Consider the following 20,824-nt stretch of genomic DNA (forward strand, 5'->3'; position numbering starts at 1 on the left):
GATTCTGGGATATTGCATTTCGTCATTTCGAGCTGATTGGAGAGCAGAACAGCCAATCAGATTTTTTTGTATCCAAGTCTGTGATTGGCTGGTTTTGTGGCACAAATATAACGGTGTAGAGAAAGAGTTGAGCGCGCATGGGCAGAAATGTTGAGAGCGCGAGCAACACATTGCGAGCGAGCGCAAATGCAAAAACTGAGCTGGAGGGGCTGCTGGTGTTTGTATGTGGATAATAAAAACACTGAAATACATTTTTTGCACGCAGGAATGAATTTTGTTCACTCAAATTCAGCTTTTCTTCGCTCAAAATAAATTTCTCCTCAAAATTCAACACATGCACCTGCAAACTTTTTTTACGTGCCCTCCAATTTTTTTTTACGTGTGCTCAGAATAGTGGCACAAAAATAACGCCATAGCTCTCGAGGCCTGGAGTTCCCCCACCCCTGACTTAACACAGTAACCCCAAGTCAATCACACTTCCAGTGAAAGCAAACTGTCCACTTAGGAAACAACCGAAATCCAAAATTCATTTACCTGGATTTCTACAACAATTTGCTGATTCACTTAATGCCTAAATAAATAGATCAAAATCAGTGCGTTGATTATTATAATCTGGTTATTAGTCCTAAATTAGTTTAGTTAAATTAGTCCACCAACGTTTTTCACTGTATTGTTCCGTTTTGCTAGTGAGGGTAATTCTTCCACATTTGATTTTTTTCAATTATCTTTGTGTGTAATTGGATGTTGAGCAAAGGGTTAATTTTTATATTGTCCTTATGGGCGGAGGAACAACTGGAAAATCTCATCCAGCAATAGCTGCGCAACAAACACACAACCAGATATTAATTTGGCTTTTGGTTGCTTTTCTTCTCCTCTGACAAGTAAGTTTGTTTGTTTTATTGATTTTGTATTGTAATTCAGGTTAATGTGACGTAATCATTGGTAAACAGGGGCTGTAGATCAAAGCGGGCCTGTAGGACTAACTTGGAAAGCTGCAATGCCCTTCGTGGTGCCAGTCACGGGTGGAGCTGTATTACTGTAATTGTTAAATTACGTCGTATTACTGTCGAGAACAAAGACTTTGATCAAAGACTTTTTTACATACATGTTTGTTTTTGTGGTCGTGGCTCGATTTCCCGGAACAGTCGGCGCAGTTTCGCTCCCTGCTGCTGGTAGTGGCGCAGTCACTTAATTTTTTTGGACTTTCACTCACAGGAGTAAAGTCGAGTTTCGTCCGCTTTGCAGCACATGTACGTCGAGTTTTTTCTCTGGTAGGTTACAGCACTTTCCTAATATGCGGAGGAGCCCAAAACAAGTTTAGAGGATTGCAAAAATGTCAACAAAGCTAATGAAAAGAGAATTAAGTTCTGAATTTTTCATACACCAGCTTTACTCTGTTACTTCGTTTATATTCGTTTCATGATTTCTCAGTTTCGGTTTCAGAAAAACTATCCAAAGCCACTTTATTGGGTCCAGCCAGGCTTTTGTTTACACTAAATTCTGACCTGCGTCCAAAATTTGCAACGAAGCTTCGACATGTTGAGCGTTCAGAGCGTTCTCTGCATACGTTGGTCGCGGTGAGTGATTATGGGAGTTAGTCTTGCTTCGTTTATTGTCAAAGCAGTCTGGCCATTTTCCTCTGACCTCTATAATCAACAAGGCATTTTCTGCAGGTCACTGAATTCTTTATTATGGACATTTTTCTGTAAACCTTAGAGATAGTTCTCTCATCATCAGTTTCTGTAATATTCAGACCAGCCCATCTGTCACCAAAGACCACGCCCCATTCAGAGTCATTTAAATCACCTTTCTTCACTTTATCTTTTCAATGACACTGTGGTCAGCAGCACAGGAGCACCACAGGGAACTGTGCTGTCCCCTCTTCTCTTCACCCTGTACACCTCTGACTTCTGCTACAACTCTGAATTATGCCACATTCAGAAGTTTGCAGATGACACGGCCATCATGGGGTGTATCTGGGATGATCAGGAAGAGGAGTACAGAAGTCTGGTGAGGAACTTTGTCGCATGGAGTCACACAAACCACCTGCAACTCAACACCTCAAAGACTAAGGAACTGGTTGTGGACTTCGGGAGGTCCAGAGAAGGTCCACTGCCGGTTCAGATAGAGGGGGAGGAGGTGGAGGTGGTCAACAAGTACAAGTACCTCGGGCTGTGGGTGGACAATAAACTGGACTGGTCATGCAACACAGAGCACCTGTATAAAAAAGCCCAAAGCCGACTGTACTTCCTCAGGAGGCTGAGGTCTTTTAACATCTGCAGGAAGCTCCTGAGGATGTTTTACCAGTCGGTGGTTGCTGGAGTACTTTTCTATGCTGTGGTGTGCTGGGGGAGCAGCACAGCAAAGAGGGACTCATGCAGGCTGGAGAAACTGATCAGGAAGGCTGGCTCTGTGGTCGGCATGAAGCTGGACACTCTGGTGACAGTGGCAGAGAAAAGGACATTAAAGAAACTGCTGGACATTATGGACAATGCTGGGCATCCTCTGCACACGGCCATAAACAACCAGAAGAGTCTGTTCAGTGACAGGTTGCTTCTCCCCAAGACAAGAACTAACAGACTTAAAAACTCCTTTGTCCCACACGCCATCAGACTGTTTAACTCCTCTCTGGAGGGGAGAGGGAGGAGAAAGGAGGACAAAGGAGGGGGGAACAACTAAGCTGTAGTGCCTCTTCACCTCACTGTACAATACCTTGTGCAATACTTTTTGTAAATAGTCAACAGTGCAATAGACTCAATACTTGAAATGTGCAATTCACTTGTATTTTTATTTTTTATTCCTATTTATTCTATTTATGTCATGGTCCTGGGTCGTTGACCCAGCGTTTTGTGTTTTGTGATTATTTTCCTCTGTTCTAGTTATTCTGTGTCCTCCCCCCTTGTGTCCGGTTCGGGTTCTAGATTTCCTGTTTTGTTCTGAAAGTCTGTGTCTGTTGTCATTGTGTTCAGCTTGTCCTCTGCTCCTCATGTGTATTAGGTTCAGCTGTTCTTCCCTCCTGTGTGTGATTACCTGATTACCTTGCGTGTGTATATTTAGTGGGTGTCGGTCTATGTTCATTGTCGGCTCGTCTGCGTTCATCCATGTATCACTGCATTCATCCGTCTACCTCTGCGTTCTATGGTGTTCCTGTCTCTGCGTCTCTCTGCCCCGCACCCCTTTTGTATGGTCTCAGGTTTGTCACTTAGTTTCTCCCAGTTTAGGTTTCCGTTTGTAAAGTACTCATACCTCGTTGCCTGTTTTTGTCACCACCACCTTTGTAAATAAAACATCACTCGTATCATCAGTTTGCTGCATCTTGGGTCCTCCTTTTCCTCCACACCACACGGCTCCCTCCGCCAGCCGTGACAATTTATCCCCTTTGTATATTTTATTTATATTTGTCTCTGTATGTGTGTGTGTGTGTGTATATATATGTATGTATATATATATATGTATGTGTGTGTATATATATATATATATATATATATATATATATATATATATATATATATATATATATATATAAATAAAAAACAATTCTGTAACTGTAACTTCGGTCGTTGCTGTGCTTTTTTCTGGAAGTCGAATTTCCCAGAGGAACCCACCCGAGGGATTAATAAAGTTCTATCTTATCTTATCTTATGTCCACATGCTTAAATACTTTAAAGTGCTTTCATTAGATATTTCCACTAACAAGTAGTTTAATGGTTAATAAAGTGACTGTGAGTGTTTATCTTCATTACTGTTATTCAGTTAATCATCATCTTTATCTAATATTGAAATGTATAGCATCTTGTTATAACTGCAAACACAACTGCATCACTTAATGTAGTTATTTATTTATATACAAGTTTTTTTTTTTAAATTTCATTATAATTAACAGACAGTGTAAGTCACTGTTAATGGAGCTCGACATCATTATAAGGTGAGTTATAAGAGTTAATATAAGATAATAGGTATCGAGTGATTTGGATTTTTAATTTTGTTAGTTGCAGAAGTTAAATGAATGTTTTGTTTCAATACTTCGATGAGTTCAGGCATTTCTCCACAGCTGGGGCCTTAATGTGATTCAGACTATGTTCATTTTTATGTACTCTTCTCTCTTTCAGTCTCCAGGATCTACAGGCAGGATGTCTGTCACTGTGTCTAAGGCTGATGGGGTCACTGTGTTCACCTTGACCTCTGACCCTGATAGCTCTTGGCCTCCTCTGTGCCAGATCCTCAAGAACCTTTGCTACAGTCCAGTGTGCTGCACCGTGTCTCAGCGCCTGAGGAGCCTCAACAGAACCTCTCAGACAGTGCTGGGGGTGAGCTACAACCTTTAAGGATTCAAATACCTCGCTTCTGTCAGTCTGCCCCAGGGCAGCTGTGGCTACACCTGTAGTTTGCCTCCACCAGTGTGTGAATTAATAGTGGAATTGTAAAGCGCTTTGACGGTCTCGAAAACTTGTTGTTCCTAGAGTATTTAAAAGTAGAATGGGAGGCAGAGCCTTCAGTCTTCAGGCCCCTTTTCTGTGGAACCAGCTTCCAGTTTGGATTCGGGAGACAGACACTATTACTACTTTTAAGATTAGGCTTCAAACTTTCCTTTTTGCTAAAGCATTTTCTCACCTTTCTCACTCACTATGTGTTAATAGACCTCTCTGCATCAAATCATACCTGTTATTGATCTCTTTCTCTCTTCCACAGCATGTCTTTATCCTATCTTCCTTTTCTCACCCCAACCAATCACAGCAGATGGTCCCGCCCCTCCCTGAGCCTGGTTCTGCCGGAGGTTTCTTCCTGTTAAAAGGGAGTTTTTCCTTCCCACTGTCGTCAAAGTGCTTGCTCATAGGGGGTCATATGATTGTTGGGCTTTTCTCTGTGTCTATTATTGTACGATCTACTGTACATTATAAAGCGCCTTGAGGCGACTGTTGTTGTGATTTGGCGCTATATAAGTCGAATTGAATATATATAGTTATATATAGCTTTTATAACACAGAATATAGTTTGTACTCCCCTTTACGCGTGTGTGTGTGTGTGTGTGTGTGTGCGCGCGCGCGTGTGTGTGTGTCGAGTAATTCAAATCATTTTAAACATTCAGGAGATAAAACACTGTGTCAGAAAGCCTTCCAAGAAGACAGAGTAAAGGTAAATTTTATGTGTCAGGGATGCCACTGGCTTTGTATCAGTGTCATGTTTCCTTACCCCACGTGAGTCTAACTCTCTCACTGACAAATTTATTGGACTTAAAAGTGAAGAAAAGTAAAAAGTTATCCACTGTGGTTTAAAACAGGGCAGCACAATGGTTAGCGATGTCCTCTTCGGCTTCCTCCCACAGTCCAAAGGCATGCGGTTAGTGGGGTTAGGTTAGGTCAGGTTAATTGGTAACTCTAAAATCGCTCTAAGGTGTGTATGTGGTTGTGAATGTTTGTCTGTCTCGATGTGTTTGCCCTGTGACAGACTGGCGATCTGTCTAGGGAGTACCCTACATCTCGCCCTCAGACAGCTGGGATAGGCTCCAGGCCCCCACAACCCTGAATAAGCAGAAGAGAATGGATGGATAGTTTAAGAGTTTTCTTATCACACTACAGAAAAAGACTTAGAGAAAGTGCTCCAGTATACAGCATATCCTATGACTGGTGTTAAACATCTACATCACCAGTTGTTAATTCTGTGCTTCTTCTTTGTCAGACTCTGCAGATTATGATTGGGCTTTTCAGTGTTGGACTCGGAACAATCCTTGTAAGCCGATATGTTGGATTATGGACCATACGTGAAACCGGCTACCCTTTTTGGATGGGAGGGTTGGTAAGCAAGCGAAGCAGCTTTTTCCTCAACTAAAATCCTCTGAGTCGGAAAAGAAAGGGACAACATTCCTCTTCCAAAAGTCCATCGGCTGCTCTCTACAGTTCCCAAATGTTTTGGGCTGTTGTTAAAAGAGGGGAGCTACACAGTAGTCAACATCAGATAAAAAAAATTCTCCTTTTCTTTTTTGTAATTGCAAATTTTCTCAGTTTTACTGTAAAATAAATAAATAAATACATAAGGGCATATGAAGTTTACCAATCATCGCATTCTATTTTCATTTACATTTTAAACCCATTTCAACTCTTCAGAATTGAGCCTGTAGTTCAGAGTATGTAGAGTATCAGAGTTGGCGCTTAAGACAAAGCTGGAGAATCTTATGAAATCAAATGTGTTTTATCAATTGAAATCTTAATCCCTTACTTCTGTGGTTTTATTGATAAGCTGCTGTTTCTTATTGTCACCTTAAACACATGATGTGTCTCCTCATTCAGTTAAATTACACATGGGAAGGAATTAAACTTTATTGTCTTTGGTTTTTTTTTTTTTTTGTCTTGTGTAGTTCATCATGTTTGGAATCGTCAGCATTTTGTCTGACAAGTATCCAAGTCCATGTCTGGTGAGTAGTCCAGATATATCCTAGAAGGACGACTTGAATTTTGTTGTCTAAGTTGAAGATATAAAAGTAGACGTATAATATTTCAATATACACACTTGTGCCAGGTCTCATGTATGCACATCTATGTAGATGTAAGATTAATGCCAACCATTGCAAGCTTTCCTGCATTGATTGACTGTAAAACTGTTAACCAACCAGCCTTCTAATGTTGAAAATTTGATTTTACATTAACTGACCCATCTTGTATTTCAGGTTATCGTCAATGTGATTCTGAATCTGACTGCCGTTGCTTTTGCCATTGCAGCCATTGTGCTGTATAGCATCAGTGTATCTAATCTATATTTGTGGAACATTTGTGGGGAGCCCGACTACTGGTATGGCCGTCATACAACACCAAGTCCGTCTCCTGAACAGATGATACTACAGGAGAGATGCTTGGAGGCCAAAGCTTTAATTAAGGTAAGCGTTAGTTCAGCAGTTTACATACAAGTTAAATTACCTAACTGACAAGTGGAAAATAATTGTTTAAAGTCGAATAATTATTAAATTGTTTTGTAGATATAATCACAGGTTTTTGCTTCTGAAATCTATGGATTTGCAGCTGGTAATCAGATAATAGTATACAGTGGTCCCTCGCTAAAACGCGGTTCACCTTTCGTGGTCTCACTTTTCCGCAGATTTTTTTTGTGCAATTTTGCATGCTCTTCAGAAAAAAAATTTGACTCCTGTACAGAACGTCAAATTTACATAAATCTTTGATCGCTAGCAGTGTAACTCTGAAGTGCTGTACTATATGTTTGTAAGTTTTCTCTCCAACTGACACAACAATGTCAATGAAACGTTTGGCACCATCAAAGGAACCTGCGCTAGCACCCAAAAGGCAGAGGAAGATGCTAACCATTGCACAAAAACTTGGACTTCTGGACATGCTAAAGGAAGGTAGATGTTAACGTAGTTAATTACCACTATGGTGGCACCACTACCATAGAATTTACAGAAACAGTCAGATAAGTCAAACTTTACTCAACTTCTTCTTGCTTCCTTTATTTCTACACCATTGATTCATTGATGTTGGATTTTCTGGCAGCTTCTCTATTCTCATGTTCTGGACCTGAAAACAGTGTTTGATCTTTGGTTTCATTCTATAATGCTGAAATTATTTTTCTACAAAGGTTTGAACTTTGAGAGCATTTTCAGAACGTTACTCCCATGATAAATGAGGGACCACTGTATATAGGTTTTTGATCTTGCGATCACAGTCACGTCTGTACAGAAGTCTCCGCCCACTCTCCGGTCAAAGGGTCTGAGCCTCTGATCCTTTTATTACTGCAATAAAATTGAGCACTGTTGTTTGTATCCCAACAGATGCTCTACAGAAGCATCATTGCTGTGCTAATTGTGCTGTCAGTCCTGGAGCTCTGCGTCACCATCAGCTCAGTCGTCTTGGGGATCAAGAGTCTGAAGAGCAAAGAAAAGGGACAAACCAAGGTAACAGACTAGCGTCGCTTCAAGGTGAAACTGTTACTTAAGCAGAAAATGTTGGCCGAATATGTTTAGGGTTTTTTCTTTTGTTTTTGTTTTGTGTGAGTTCTTATGTGGAAGTTTATGAATATTTGGTGACTTGCTCAAAAGCCAAACCGATTTATTCAGTGTCATTTTACTTTACCAATCTTTTCTTTTTTAGAGCACTGATGACCCAGAGCTCTACACACCACTTCTAGAGGACCACTAAGCCTACAGTCTGAATGTAATTGTGCTGTGAGGAATTGTAACCATGTGCCTTCATAGCTTTCACCCTGTACTGCAACATTATCATGCACTTCTCTTGCACTTTTATATACTGCAAATTGAATGTATTTCTAAATCTCTACTTTTTCTCTTCAGTGTGCCTTCCTCCAGATAGTATGCCACATGCTTTGTTGTTGCTTTTCTTTCTTTCTTTTTCTTTTTTTTTGACAATATTGGGCCATGATACATAAAAATAAAGAAATCTGTTGCACATTTCATCAGCATTTGAGGTCCTTTAAAAAATGTTTTCAAAGGTAATTGAGAAGTAAAAATTGTGTGGTAAAATCTGTGGAAAAAGTGTGGGGCTAATTCACTGCAGAACACTTTGTAATGTGCAGCTGTCGAGAACTCTAATCAATAATCAATGGCTGATTGGGATCTTTGATTATCTGCTGTTGTCACTGAATAGAATAGGATAGAATAGAATAGCCATTTATTATCATTTTCCCTGTACAATGACCAACCTTGCCGGAATAAAATATAAACAGTAGACAGCAGGAATAAATGACAAACAGGACAAGTTTATACAATCAAGACGGAAATATAGAAAACAAGAGAAATTTATACAAAACAAACAAATGGTGTTTATTTGCAAATGGACTGATTCTTATATAGTGCTTCTCTACTCTCCTGAAGCACTCAAAGCACTTAAGACAACATACTACATTAATTTTCTTCTATGCTGCTTAAGTACTTTCTATTTAAACATTCACACAAATTGATTCTCTGATGGATGCAACTTGCCCAAGAAAATTTAGCATGCGGACTGTGAAAGCCAGAGATTGAACCACCAACTTTCTGATAAGTAAGCGACCTGCTCTGCCTCCTGAGCTACAGCCATCACCACCGTCAGAGCTGTCTGAACGGTGAGTCTGGAGGTGTGGGAGCAGCATCTTCTGGTCCAGTTTATTCTTCCTCAGGACTTGGAGGAAGTGCAGCCGCTCCTGGGCTGTTCCAAAACAGGGAGGAGACAAAGTAGACTGAGTCATCAACTAAGATGTTATTATAATGTGTTTGGTCAGTGAATAAATCTTTAGCTTTGAAATCAGCACAAATGAGTTTCAGTGTTATAAACTACATTTAAAGTAGCCTACACAGATACATAAGAAGACACACGTGCGATAAAACACATACAGTTAAAACCAGATATTTACATACAAAAAGACACGAATACCTTTTTTTCTCTTTTTCGTCAAACATCAAATCAGAGTAAACTTTTTGGTTTTAGATCAATAAATATTAACATATTTTTTGTATTTGTGAAACACTTTCATCAAAGTCAGAAGTATACATACACTAAGTTTATTGTGTCTTTAAACAAAAAGAAACCTTCATACGATTTTATGCTGAGCCTAAGAAGCTTCTTATAGGTTAATTGAGTCCATTTGAGTTAATTGGTGGCACACCTGTGAATGCTAATAAAGGCACACCCCAAACACAGAGACTCTTTCTACACTCCACATTAGTTGGTGGCGGTAATGCACCAATTTGTTGTTTGCCAACTGCCAATAAACAATATGAAGGAGGAGGAGGAGGAGGAGGGCCTCTTTCTTTGACATCATGAGAAAAGCAAAAGAAATCAATGAAGGCATCAGGAAAAGAATTGTGGACCTACACAAGTGTGGCTCATCCTTAGGTGCAATTTCCAGATGCCTGAAGGTCCCACATTCAGACAACAATATGCAAGTATAAAAAACATGGGGATGTGCAACCATCATGCCGCTCAGGAAGGAGACAGATCCCCAGAGAGGAATGTTTTTTGGTGTAAAATGTGTAAATCAACCAACAAGGACAACAGCATAAGATCTTGTGAAGATGCTGGTAAGACAGTGTGACTATTCACAGTAAAAATGAGTCCTGTAGCACCATGACCTCACAGGGTACTCTGGAGGAGAAAGCCATTACTTTAAAACCTCAATAAGCTGGACTACAGTTTACAACTGCACATGGGGACAAAAATCTCTATTTCTGGAGACATGTCGTGTGGTCTGACGAAACAACTGAACTGTTGGGCCATGATAAACCGTATATTTGGAGGAAAAAGGTGGAAGCTTTGAAGCCTCAGAACACCATCCCAACTGTGAAGTATGGGGGTAACAGCATCATGTTGTGGGGCTGTTTTACCGCAGGAGGGACTGATGCACTTCACAAAATAGATGACATCATGAGAAAAGAAAATTATGTGGATATATTGAAGCAGCATCTGAAGGCATCAGCCAGGAAATTGAAGCTTGGGCCCAAATGGCTCTTCCAAATGATCAATGACCCAAGCATTCCTCCAAATTATTTACAAAGTGGCTTAAATACAACAAAGTCAAGGTATTGGAGTGATCTCAATCACAAAGGCCTGATCTCAATCTGATAGAAAACATGTGGGTGGCACTAAAAGGTGAGTGGGAGCAAGAAGGCCTGCAAGCCTGACCCAGGTACACCAGTTCTGTCAAGAGGACTGGTCCGTGATGCCCATCAACTACTGTAGAAAGCTGGTGGAAGGATACCTGAAACATTTGGCCCAAGTGAAACAGTGTCGGGGCAATTCTACCAAATACTAAGGAAGTGTATGTATGCTTCTGACTTTAATAAAAGCCATAAAAATACGTAACAGTTCTCTCTTTACTCTGACATTTCACAAATAGCCTACAAAAAATGTTACTATTTATTGATCTAAAAGAAAGGTTTACTCTGATTTGATGTTTAATGGTAAGAATTTTTTGTTGTTTTTAAAGTGTAATATCTGGTTTTAACTGTATGTGTCAGTATTTATCTTTATTTTTATTCTTTTCTAACTTTTTTAATATTGTCATCATACATTGTGGAATGGCAAAGAAAATAACCCCATATTTCACAAGAATAAACACATTTTTACCAACAAACATAATTGAGTTTAAGGCACTTTTCTCAACTTAAATTTTAATCATTAGCACAACAATGAAATTATCAATCGATTCAATTTAGTATAATGTCTTCCTTTCAAGAAGCACTTAGGAAGACAAAGTCTTAATTATTATAAATCATCAAGACATCAAGTTAGTTGTAGGTCATAAAGGAACATGATTCCTGGTAACTGATAGAACAAAGACATTTAGGCTACAGCCTGTGCAGTGACTTCCTCCAGCAGTGGTTTGGTCAACTCTGAGTCATCAGTGCTCTACAAGAAGAAGAAAGAAATGGGAAAGTACGTGAAATGTGCTGACGATTACACAAAACTGAATGAACTGTGCTTTTGTGCTTCGTGCGGGGAGTTTTAGTCTGCGCTTCTGTAACCGCTCTTTTCTTTTCGGGTAAATTATGAGCCTCAACACTGTCAGACTTTGCATCAACAAAAGTTCAAAAGCATCCTTCTTTCTGTTATACTGAGCCACGGTGCAGTCCCTGAGTTCATTCCCTGTCTGAACCGGCTGTTTTAGCCTCTTATCATTAAAGACAAATTTAATTTGATTTAATTGAATCTGATTGACTGAATTGAACTCAGTTAAGTTAAATTCAATTGAATGCCTGTTATAAGCAGACGATTTGAACAGCATGTGGGTGGGTCCAGTGTTCTTAGACTAAGCTGTTTTCCTGGGACAACTTAGGTCACTAAGGGTATCCTCTCCATGACATTACAAATAGCCAAGAGTTGAAAAATAAACTGTATGAAACAAAAGGTTTAGAGCCGTTTGCAGACCTATTGACCAACAGGGATTACTTTAACAACAGCAAACATTATATGAATCTCTGTTTGAAATTATGAGATTTGTTTTAAAACCATGTCTAATATGAACATGGGGACATGGAGACAGACACTATCTCTACTTTTAAGATTAGACTTAAAACTTTCCTTTTTGCTAAAGCATATAGTTAGGGCTGGACCAGGTGACCCTGAATCCTCCCTTAGTTATGCTGCAATAGACGTAGGCTGCCGTGGGATTCCCATGATGCATTGAGTTTTTCCTTTCCAGTCACCTTTCTCACTCACTATGTGTTAACAGACCTCTCTGCATTGAATCATATCTGTTATTAACCTCTGTCTCTCTTCCACAGCATGTCTTTATCCTGTCTTCCTTCTCTCACCCCAACCAGCAGATGGCCGCCCCTCCCTGAGCCTGGTTCTGTCGGAGGTTTCTTCCTGTTAAAAGGGAGTTTTTCCTTCCCACTGTCGCCAAAGTGCTTGCTCATAGGGGGTCATATGATTGTTGGGTTTTTCTCTGTACCTATGAAGCGCTTCGAGGCGACTTTTGTTGTGATTTGGCGCTACATAAATAAAGTTGAATTGAATTGAATTGAACATCCACCGTCAGAGTTGGATGTATATAACACAAAGGGGAAACACAACATTTTCAAGAAAAAAAAAGAGAGAGAGATTTAAATTGACGATTTGAGAAGAAAAGAAAAAAAAGAAAAGAAAAGAAAACCTTTATGTTACCAGACAAATGTTTGGACACCACTACTCATTACATGAAGACAGAATCAAAACTATGACACATTCTTAAAAGTAATCTTTTAAGAACTCATATAAAACTACTGTCTACTCAACATTTACAGATTAATTAAGATGTTTGTCAGACTGTGTTAGTTCATACTATATATCTTGTACCTCATTTTTTCCCTTGTCCTTCCTCCTCAGAGATTTGATCCCCAGGATGGAAGAGCCGATGGTGATGCAGAGCTCGAGGACTGACAGGACAATCAGGACAACACTGATGCTTCTCAAGAGCATCTGGTGAGACAAACATCAATGCTGCATTTCAAAACAACAATGTCACCTCAAAAACTTCTGAAAATAGTTTATCTTTGTATCGATTTAATGAAGAATTTGTTCTTCATGATTTAAATTGTCTTCTTAGATGTCATATTTACACGTTTTTTGTTTGCTTATTTGGTCCAACCAAATAGTTCATTTGGTTATTAAGTTCAAATTCATCTTCTTTGCTATAACGAATGACTCCCTGCTTGTTTTGTCCAACCAACAGTTGGAAAAAAAACCTTTTAACTGTTGGCCTTTTTCAAACTTACCTTCACCACTGCTTGGCCCTCTAAGCATCTTTCCTTAATGATCATCTCCTCAGGAGATGGAACAACTGCGGTTGTTGTACGCATCCGGTACCAGTATGGATTGTAGTCATTATCACACTGCGATCCCCACCACAGGTATATGTTTGCTAAATGGATGCTGTAGAGCACAATGGCTGTGATTGCAAAAGCAACCCCGGCAACATTTAGAGTCACAGTGAGGATGAGCTGAAATAGGAAACATATCACTTGATGTACAACCAAAAAAAATATCTCTAAATATAACCTACATACAATACAACTTTACCTTTTCACATTCTGTCACAACAAAACTGACTTTGCAATTTTTCGGCAGCTACAACTGTGTTAGTCTTGTAAGAAATGTTTCAGGCCCATTCTCAGCTGGTGTACATCCCCGCTACTTGTTTTGCTGTCAGTCTGGATCCCTGATATTGAAGATTCCACAGGTCCCTCATCCTTTTTATGTAACCCCTTCCACTAGGATTACTTGCATAGTACCTTTCCAACAGCGCAGTCCAATCATAATCTGCAGAGTCTGTGAAAAAGGAAGGACAGTATTGGTGATAAACATCTGTGGTGCAGTGATGCTGTACAGTGGACCACTTTGCCTTGTTGCTTTTCTAAATAAACACCTGAAGCGATTACATGCATGATGAGTGACAGCAATATGAAAAAAAATCACTAATTATTTCATCAGCAGAAATGATTAACTCAAAGTTTAGGTTTAGAGTTCTGAAAAAAATCTAATACGTATATTAATGTATTAGTAATTATATGGAAACTATCTGTTCTATCTTTGATCTATCTTCTATCTTTGAATGTTGTAGCTCACCCCCAGCACTGTCTGAGAAGTTCTGTTGAGGCTCCTCAGGCGCTGAGACACAGTGCAGCACACTGGGCTGTAGCAAAGGCTCTTGAAGATCTGGCACAGAGGAGGCCAAGAGCTATCAGGGTCAGAGGTCAAGGTGAATACAGTGACCCCATCAGCCTTGGACACAGTGACAGACATCCTGTCTGTAGACTGAAAGACAGAACAGAATGCATGAAATTAAAATGAAATTCTGGACCCAATCATCCTTTCACATCGAGGGTTAGGTTCATCTAACTAACAGTCTAAGCTAAGCCAACACCACAGTCTTTTGACTGTGAGAGGAAGCCAGAGAGAGAACTCACACAGACAAGGAACATGCAAACTTCACACAGAAAAGCTGCTGTCATATATACACATGCATTAACAAACCAAGCTACTAAGTAATTAATATGATCTTATTCCTGCATTTCTGTATTTATTCCTCATTTCTCCATTTTTCCATCCAGAATTATCCAGTGTGTAGTTACTTCCACATTGTTTCAACAATTCAAATAAATGCAACCTTTGTTGTTTAGGTTACATTTGCTCACCCAGATGTTGACTTCATAGGTCTCAACAGTGTTGGTCAAGCTACTTGAAAAAAGTAATCAGTAGCGCATCTGCGCTGCTATGTGTTTTTGGGGTCTTCTTTTGCGGCTCATTCAGTGAATTTTGGTCAGAATGTGGTGAAACTTGGTGTTTGGAGTCAGTAATAGCTCTGGAAGCTAACCAGCCTGTCTTTAGCCGGTTACATGAAGTTTGAAGAAGTTCTTGTTCCATTTGGTTTGTTTAGCGGTCTTCTGCGCATCTACATAACTGCTTGTTTAACCATGGCTTGTTTTCAGTGTGTTTGGTGGTTGTAGAAATGGTTTATGTGACATTTTAGCTGAGATTCAGAGGGCTTTTTTTTTCCACTGTAAAAAGAAGTTTTCTTCCCATGCAGTGAACAGCGGACGCTAACGTTTTCGTCATTCTTTACAGAATCAAACTCAAACTAAGGTCAGTACTTCCACGCTTTAAATGCTGCACGCTCATACTCTCTCCCGCATTGTTGATCTGCACACAGCTGTTGCCATGAATGTTGCACTCGCTTACGTCATTGTCATGAGACACTCTCGCAAAAAAGTTCACGGTTTTAGTAATGCAGTAACGCAGCATGCTTGCGGGAAAGTAACAGTAATCTAATTACCTTTTTAGCAATAGTAATCCCTTACTTTACTCATTACTTGAAAAAAGTAATCGGATTACGCATTACTGCCCATCTCTGGGTCTCAATCACTGGATCATTAACATATTTTCATATCCAGTTGAATGTTGTGATAGCTTCCAAAATGTCCAAGGTGAGGCTACAGAGCAGTAATAAACTGTTATAGCTCATAATTAGGTGAATTCTGTTTTCCAAGAATCAAACAAATACCATTCCAAACTGGATTCATCCTGAGGTTTAACTCACTGTATTTACTGCAGCAAGTGAAGCAATCTAAAGTGACCTTTTGCTGTCAGAGTGAATGAAGTAAAGGCTGAATAACATAAAACAGTCAATTTTATCTGGACATGTGTTCAAAGTGCAAAAACATGAGGAAACTCAAAGCAAATACAAATGATGTATACTAGTGTATCTCAAGATTCAAAGTGTTTATTGTCATGTGTCACAAGAGAAAAGGCATTTCTTTGTGCAATGAAATTCTTTCTTTGCTGTCTACCCACAGATGCTGATTAATATATACAATAGTAATAGAACATATAAATACAAATAGTACAAATAAATAGCTGAAGACAGAAAAGGAGACAAAATATGGAGATTTGAACAGATGTGTACAAAAGAGCTACAGCTTATTATGCTGGCTTAATATGTAAGTGCATTCCAAAAAATATGAAAGTTCATTTGTCATGTAATTTATTTGTCATACCCAAGGTTCATGTACATTTAAAATAAACTTTTCACCTTTACCTTTTATTTTCTCACATATCTTTCTGCAAATCACTTTAGCATAAGCGTAGAATATTCATCATAAAATGGACATCATGGTACTAAATCGCTTAATCTGTAGTTACATAATGAATATCTCATATTTAATTAGGCTGTATAAACTGAATCATTTGAAAGTACCTCTCTGAGAAGAAGAAAAACGTAAACAAATCCTCTTGAGAAAAAAATCAGTCTGAATATTGGCTGCGAAGTCGGGAAACAAGCCTTTAGAGGAAGCACGAAGTACAAACAAACCTCTTAGCAAAAGTGCCTCCTCCCATTCAGAGCATACAAAGACCTTTACCCTTTGCTTAACACAGAGTAAACACTGATTAAAAGTGAGCATAAAAAGTCAGGGCAGGATGTTAGCTGGAGAAAAGTATGTGGCAATATTGTTTAGAAATAAACAATATCTGTTTATTTAGATATTGTTTAGAAATAAATCTGTCCAACACAAATGAAATTCATGCTTCCAAATGTTTATTAAATCGTTTCATATTCACATGTTGCTTGTTTATTAGTCAGTTAATAGTTCTTTCTGTATTCATTTATCCTCCAGTAGGAGGATGTCATTGGATCCATGGGCCCACTTTTATATCAGCAACAGAGAACGGAAACAACTTTGTGTGAAAGTGATCTTTATCATTTATGTTATGTACAGACAGGTTTTGTAATCTCCATTTTATTATTTTACGCCTCTGAATTGAGTATGTGGAAGAGGAGTCACATGACCCATAAAACGCCCCTTTTTATGTGACCGTGAACGGATCCTGGAGCAGAGGGTCGCGCTTCCAACCAGCCCTTTTTCCCTATAGTGAGCCAGCTGAGCCAAAGAAAGCCGGCTGTGTTGAGCTTGGTTCGTAGTGTACCCTTTAGGTCTGGCTCTCGGTATTCTGCCCAGCGCCACGCTCCAGTCTGAGCTACATGTCAGTAACCAAGGATAGGGCAGATTAAATTCCATATAACCACTTTATTTTTTCACTTGAGGATTTCGATTCCTTGAAATTGTTCCAGAGATTATTCAATTTCGCTGCAGAAGTGCCTCCTCCCACTTGGCAGCTACATGTAGGAGGAATGTTTGGAGTTGGACTTGTCTAAATGTGGTCCACAGTCCATGTGAAAGTGGGAGGTTGATTGATTGATTGAGGGAAATTGTTTTAAGGGGCAGGAAATCAGAAGATTTAACCTGAATATTGTGCACAATATGCTTCAGAAGAGTTTAAACATAATTTTGTTTTGGACGATAGTTTTATAAACTGAAACGAATTCATTAAAAGTTTTTGAATGTGATATAGAGGGTTTTTTATTTTATTTTAGGGCAGTTCCACACAGATCCGTGTCTTCTACCCGTTCCTACCTTCTTTTTGGTTCTGATTTCTAAATTCCCCTGATCACACTTAAGATGAGTGAAAGGATGAATATCCGTGCTGCTTGGTGGAGAAATTGTGCAAAAGCATCAAATCCAAACTTCAGTTTTCTTCCTTCTTAACCACTTATCCAGTATACTTACAAACAATAACGCCATGTAACAGCTATAGATGGCATCATTTTTGTTCTACATGTTCCAAAATTAAATTATTTTTAATAAACAAACAAAAAAAACCCTCACTGGTAGCAATAAAGAAGAACACCAACAATGGTGGAAAACTGACTGTGTCAGAATCAGTAAATGCAAGGTTTGAAAAATACAAGCACACAGCAGGAATGCAGTCTTTAAGCAGCACTTCAAGAAGAAAACTTTGTATAACTCAGTGATGTTAAAGGACAGAGGCAACACATTTAGGCTATAAGCTGTGCAGTGACTTTCTCCAGCAGGTCTTTGTAGCGCTGTCGATCATCAGTACTCTGAAAGTGAAAAACAGCATGGGTAAAGTGCATGAAAAGGTGCTGACACATTCAAACCATGAACAACAGCAGTGACCACTGCTCTAACTACTGCGACTACTGCACAGACTGACTAAGTGTGGTGTTTTAAACTGAGCAGACAGTGAGCAGGACAGTCACAGCTGATGCATAGAATCAGAGATCCACCTAATCATTCCTGCTTTTTCCATTTCACAGTTTTTGCTGTTAACTATTTAAATATTAAAATAATTATGTGAGTGAAATTTAAATGGTTTCTATCCACTGAATATGAACCTCTCACTATCTCAGTTGACTGACATTGTATGTTTCCATGAATCTTCTAATGAGTTTGAACTTTAAACACAGCATGTAACTTTTAATAAAAAAGTCCTAAACTAAACCTAAACTCAGACTGGTTGCTTGCTGTGCAGTTTGGAAAACAGAAACCAGGAACTAAATGCAGACCTGTTACAATTAGTTCTTCCTCGTATTTGGCAGAAGTGAGAATGTGGTTTGGTCTCCATCTGATTCACGATTACGAAATCTGAATAAACACACAACGCACAACAGCTGAACCTTTCATGTTTTATTGAACATGCCAAGAAATACAATACAATACAACTTTATTTGTATAGCACATTTAAAACCAGAGATACACCAAAGTGCTTCACAAAATCCATTAAAACAGTAGCAAAATACAAAAGCAGATACGCTAGCAAGTGGGAGGCATTGATTAACCAAGTATACAAGTATGCAGATAAGCAAGTAAGACTTAAAAATAAAACTGATAAAACAATATAAGCAAAACAGAGGAAAATGGGGAGGGCAAGGAAGTACACTTAAAAGGCATGCTTTAGGAAGCTGGGAAGTCTAAACTAAAAAGGTGGGATTTCAATCGAGCCTTGAAGGTCTGGATTGAGTCAGATGCGTGAATAGCATGAAGGAGGTTGTTCCAGAGGTTAGGTGCGACTGAAGCGAAAGCATTTACAGCACAGGCTGGGAAAAGTAAATTCTTGAGTTTCTTAACATTTCAAACCTCATTTAAAAGTAAAAACCTCCACCTGACATTCCCTGTTTACACATTAAAAAAGAAAGAAAAGAAAAGAGTTACCAGTTTGTATTTTGACTGAATAAACTTCAGGTTATTGCACAGCGTCTGAGCTCAGGACTCTGACTTATAACAATAATTTTGTTGTTTATCAATCACTTTTTACCAACCCGGTGCTGGGATCTAACTAAATATAAGATATATGTCACTACATTAACACACAGTCATAATTTGTATATTATCAGTTAGCTGTTAGTAAGAATGTGTGTAAATCGCAGACATTTCCAATCACAGAGCCAAGATGTTTATGCCACAGGCTGTGCAGTGACTTCCTCCAGCAGAGGTTTGTGGAGCTCTGGGTCATCAGTGCTCTAAAAGAGAAAAAAATATTTGTGAAGTGTCGACTCCCTCCAATCAAACAACCATGACTGCGCACACTTTGATGACAATTTCATGCAGGAATACAAAAAGGAATCAATGTTTAATGAAATATTTAATGTAAGTCAGCATTAAAAATAAAGTGCAATTACAATTTATTTTATTGTTATTAAAACAAACTGTGGTAAGCTGTTGTTGTCCACACTAACAGAAAGTTGGGCACAGCTGTTCAAACTTCCTCTGGTCTATTTTTTTATTAGTCCCAACAGCTCTTCTTCCTCATGGCTCTCTCTCTCTCTCTCTGCAGCAGTTCCACCATGAAGCTCTGATTCACACAGTCTCTCCCTAAAATCTGCAGCCTGAACTCTGGACTTGCTGTCCTGGGCCGGTCCACGTGGGAGCCAGTTTCTACAAAGATTTTGAAGTTCCACAAATATTCTGGACTGACTGAGCTTCATGTCTTAAAGTCATGATGGGCTGTTGTTTTGTTTTATGTTGTCATTCTGCTCTCTGTCTGTACATCAGATATAAACTTTAACTGACTCACTCAAACTGGTAGAGAGCATGAGAACACTGCACAGACTCACTGTTACCTGGTTTCACTGATATTCAGACAAAACAAACAGAATTCCTGCAAGAACACTTCATGTGTTCAGCCAACATCTTCTACTATTTAACATGTTTATCAGAATGTGTTTGAACCTTTTTGTTGTCCATTATCTACCTTGTTTTGTCCTTTTTCTTTGTTCCTCAGAGCCTTGATTCCCAGGACAGCAGAGCTTATCACAACACAGAGCTCCAGAACAGACAAGGTGATCATCACAGCACTGATGCTTCTCAGGAGCATCTGATGGGATACAAACAACAGCGTTTCATCTAAAGTCTCAAAATGTTATATACTGCAGTATATAAGATAGTATCATATAGTGTATATGTGCCATTTTTCTTTCTGCTTTCCCTAACTTACCACCAGCACTGCTTGGCCCTCCAAGCATTTCTCCTGAAGGAGTTTTTCCTCCAAAGATGGAGGCCTTATTGTTTCCCTGCCATACCCGTAATCATTGTAGCCATTGTAACCATTGTAACCATTGTAGCCATTGTAGCCATTGTAGTATTCATAACAGTTCCACCAAGAACGAATGTCTCCTAAATTAATGCTGTACAGTGCAATGGCTGTAATGGCAAAAGCAACTCCAGCCAGATTCAGAATCACGGTAAGGATGACCTGAAAAACAAAAATGACCAGTTAATGTACAAGAAAATATCCAAACCATAAATGACACTTAGTGCATTCTTAGACTAAAGTATCATAGCCTCTGTGAGTACACATGTTTTCATAGTCATGCCTGGATTCTTCATTAATCTAAACGCTGGTTTCTGTCTAGTTGCTGCTTTACGATATGATGGTTGTTATTTTCATGTTAAGTTTGGGGTTTCTGTTTTTGGTTTGTTAATGTTATTCTTCACTTCAGATTAATGAAGTATCTGATTCTGATGATTCTTCAGATTTGGAATCTCTGTCGT

At 39.0% G+C, this 20,824-nt stretch overlaps 3 protein-coding genes across 3 annotated transcripts in view; 1 reads left to right on the top strand and 2 right to left on the bottom strand.

Annotated features, from left to right (window-relative positions):
• Window positions 1-498: 498 nt before the first annotated feature.
• LOC113032026 (transmembrane protein 176A-like) lies at window positions 499-8,413 on the top strand. The gene is made up of 7 exons (XM_026184663.2): window positions 499-881; window positions 4,110-4,307; window positions 5,677-5,793; window positions 6,353-6,409; window positions 6,662-6,868; window positions 7,775-7,897; window positions 8,094-8,413. The coding sequence occupies exons 2-7, from the start codon at window positions 4,131-4,133 to the stop codon at window positions 8,139-8,141; spliced, it is 729 nt and encodes a 242-aa protein (XP_026040448.1). The 5' UTR covers window positions 499-881; window positions 4,110-4,130; the 3' UTR covers window positions 8,142-8,413.
• Window positions 8,414-8,613: 200 nt separating this feature from the next.
• On the bottom strand, window positions 8,614-16,278 carry LOC113032847 (uncharacterized). Its single transcript, XM_080308525.1, has 6 exons — window positions 16,171-16,278; window positions 14,043-14,231; window positions 13,709-13,745; window positions 13,193-13,365; window positions 12,774-12,896; window positions 8,614-11,345 (listed from the first exon to the last, which is right to left on the bottom strand). Exons 2-6 carry the CDS (start codon window positions 14,217-14,219, stop codon window positions 11,280-11,282), a joined length of 576 nt encoding a protein of 191 aa, XP_080164651.1. The 5' UTR covers window positions 14,220-14,231; window positions 16,171-16,278; the 3' UTR covers window positions 8,614-11,279.
• A 2,167-nt stretch (window positions 16,279-18,445) lies between these two features.
• LOC113032025 (uncharacterized) overlaps window positions 18,446-20,824 on the bottom strand; it is a 29,277-nt gene continuing 26,898 nt past the window's right edge. The window contains exons 5-7 of the mRNA XM_026184661.2: window positions 20,268-20,525; window positions 20,025-20,147; window positions 18,446-19,293 (exon numbers count right to left, since the gene is read on the bottom strand). Coding sequence (XP_026040446.2) covers window positions 19,228-19,293; window positions 20,025-20,147; window positions 20,268-20,525 — 447 coding nt within the window. The 3' untranslated portion in view covers window positions 18,446-19,227. The remainder of the gene's footprint in view (window positions 19,294-20,024; window positions 20,148-20,267; window positions 20,526-20,824) is intronic.

The sequence above is a fragment of the Astatotilapia calliptera genome, chromosome 11, assembly GCF_964374335.1.
Source record: "Astatotilapia calliptera chromosome 11, fAstCal68.1, whole genome shotgun sequence".
NCBI lineage: Eukaryota > Metazoa > Chordata > Actinopteri > Cichliformes > Cichlidae > Astatotilapia > Astatotilapia calliptera.

What these genes read in the sequence shown, in the direction of transcription:
- LOC113032847 (XM_080308525.1), bottom strand. Translation starts at nt 14,219, where the DNA reads ATGTCTGTCACTGTGTCCAAGGCTGATGGGGTCACTGTATTCACCTTG. An exon ending in CTTCTCAGACAGTGCTGGGG is followed by an intron (nt 13,746 to 14,042) that starts GTGAGCTACAAC and finishes CCTTTTTCACAG; the next exon opens with ACTCTGCAGATTATGATTGG. An exon ending in TGGACTGCGCTGTTGGAAAG is followed by an intron (nt 13,366 to 13,708) that starts GTACTATGCAAG and finishes TTGCAATCACAG; the next exon opens with CCATTGTGCTCTACAGCATC.
- LOC113032026 (XM_026184663.2), top strand. Translation starts at nt 4,131, where the DNA reads ATGTCTGTCACTGTGTCTAAGGCTGATGGGGTCACTGTGTTCACCTTG. An exon ending in CTTTTTGGATGGGAGGGTTG is followed by an intron (nt 5,794 to 6,352) that starts GTAAGCAAGCGA and finishes TGTCTTGTGTAG; the next exon opens with TTCATCATGTTTGGAATCGT. An exon ending in AGGCCAAAGCTTTAATTAAG is followed by an intron (nt 6,869 to 7,774) that starts GTAAGCGTTAGT and finishes GTATCCCAACAG; the next exon opens with ATGCTCTACAGAAGCATCAT.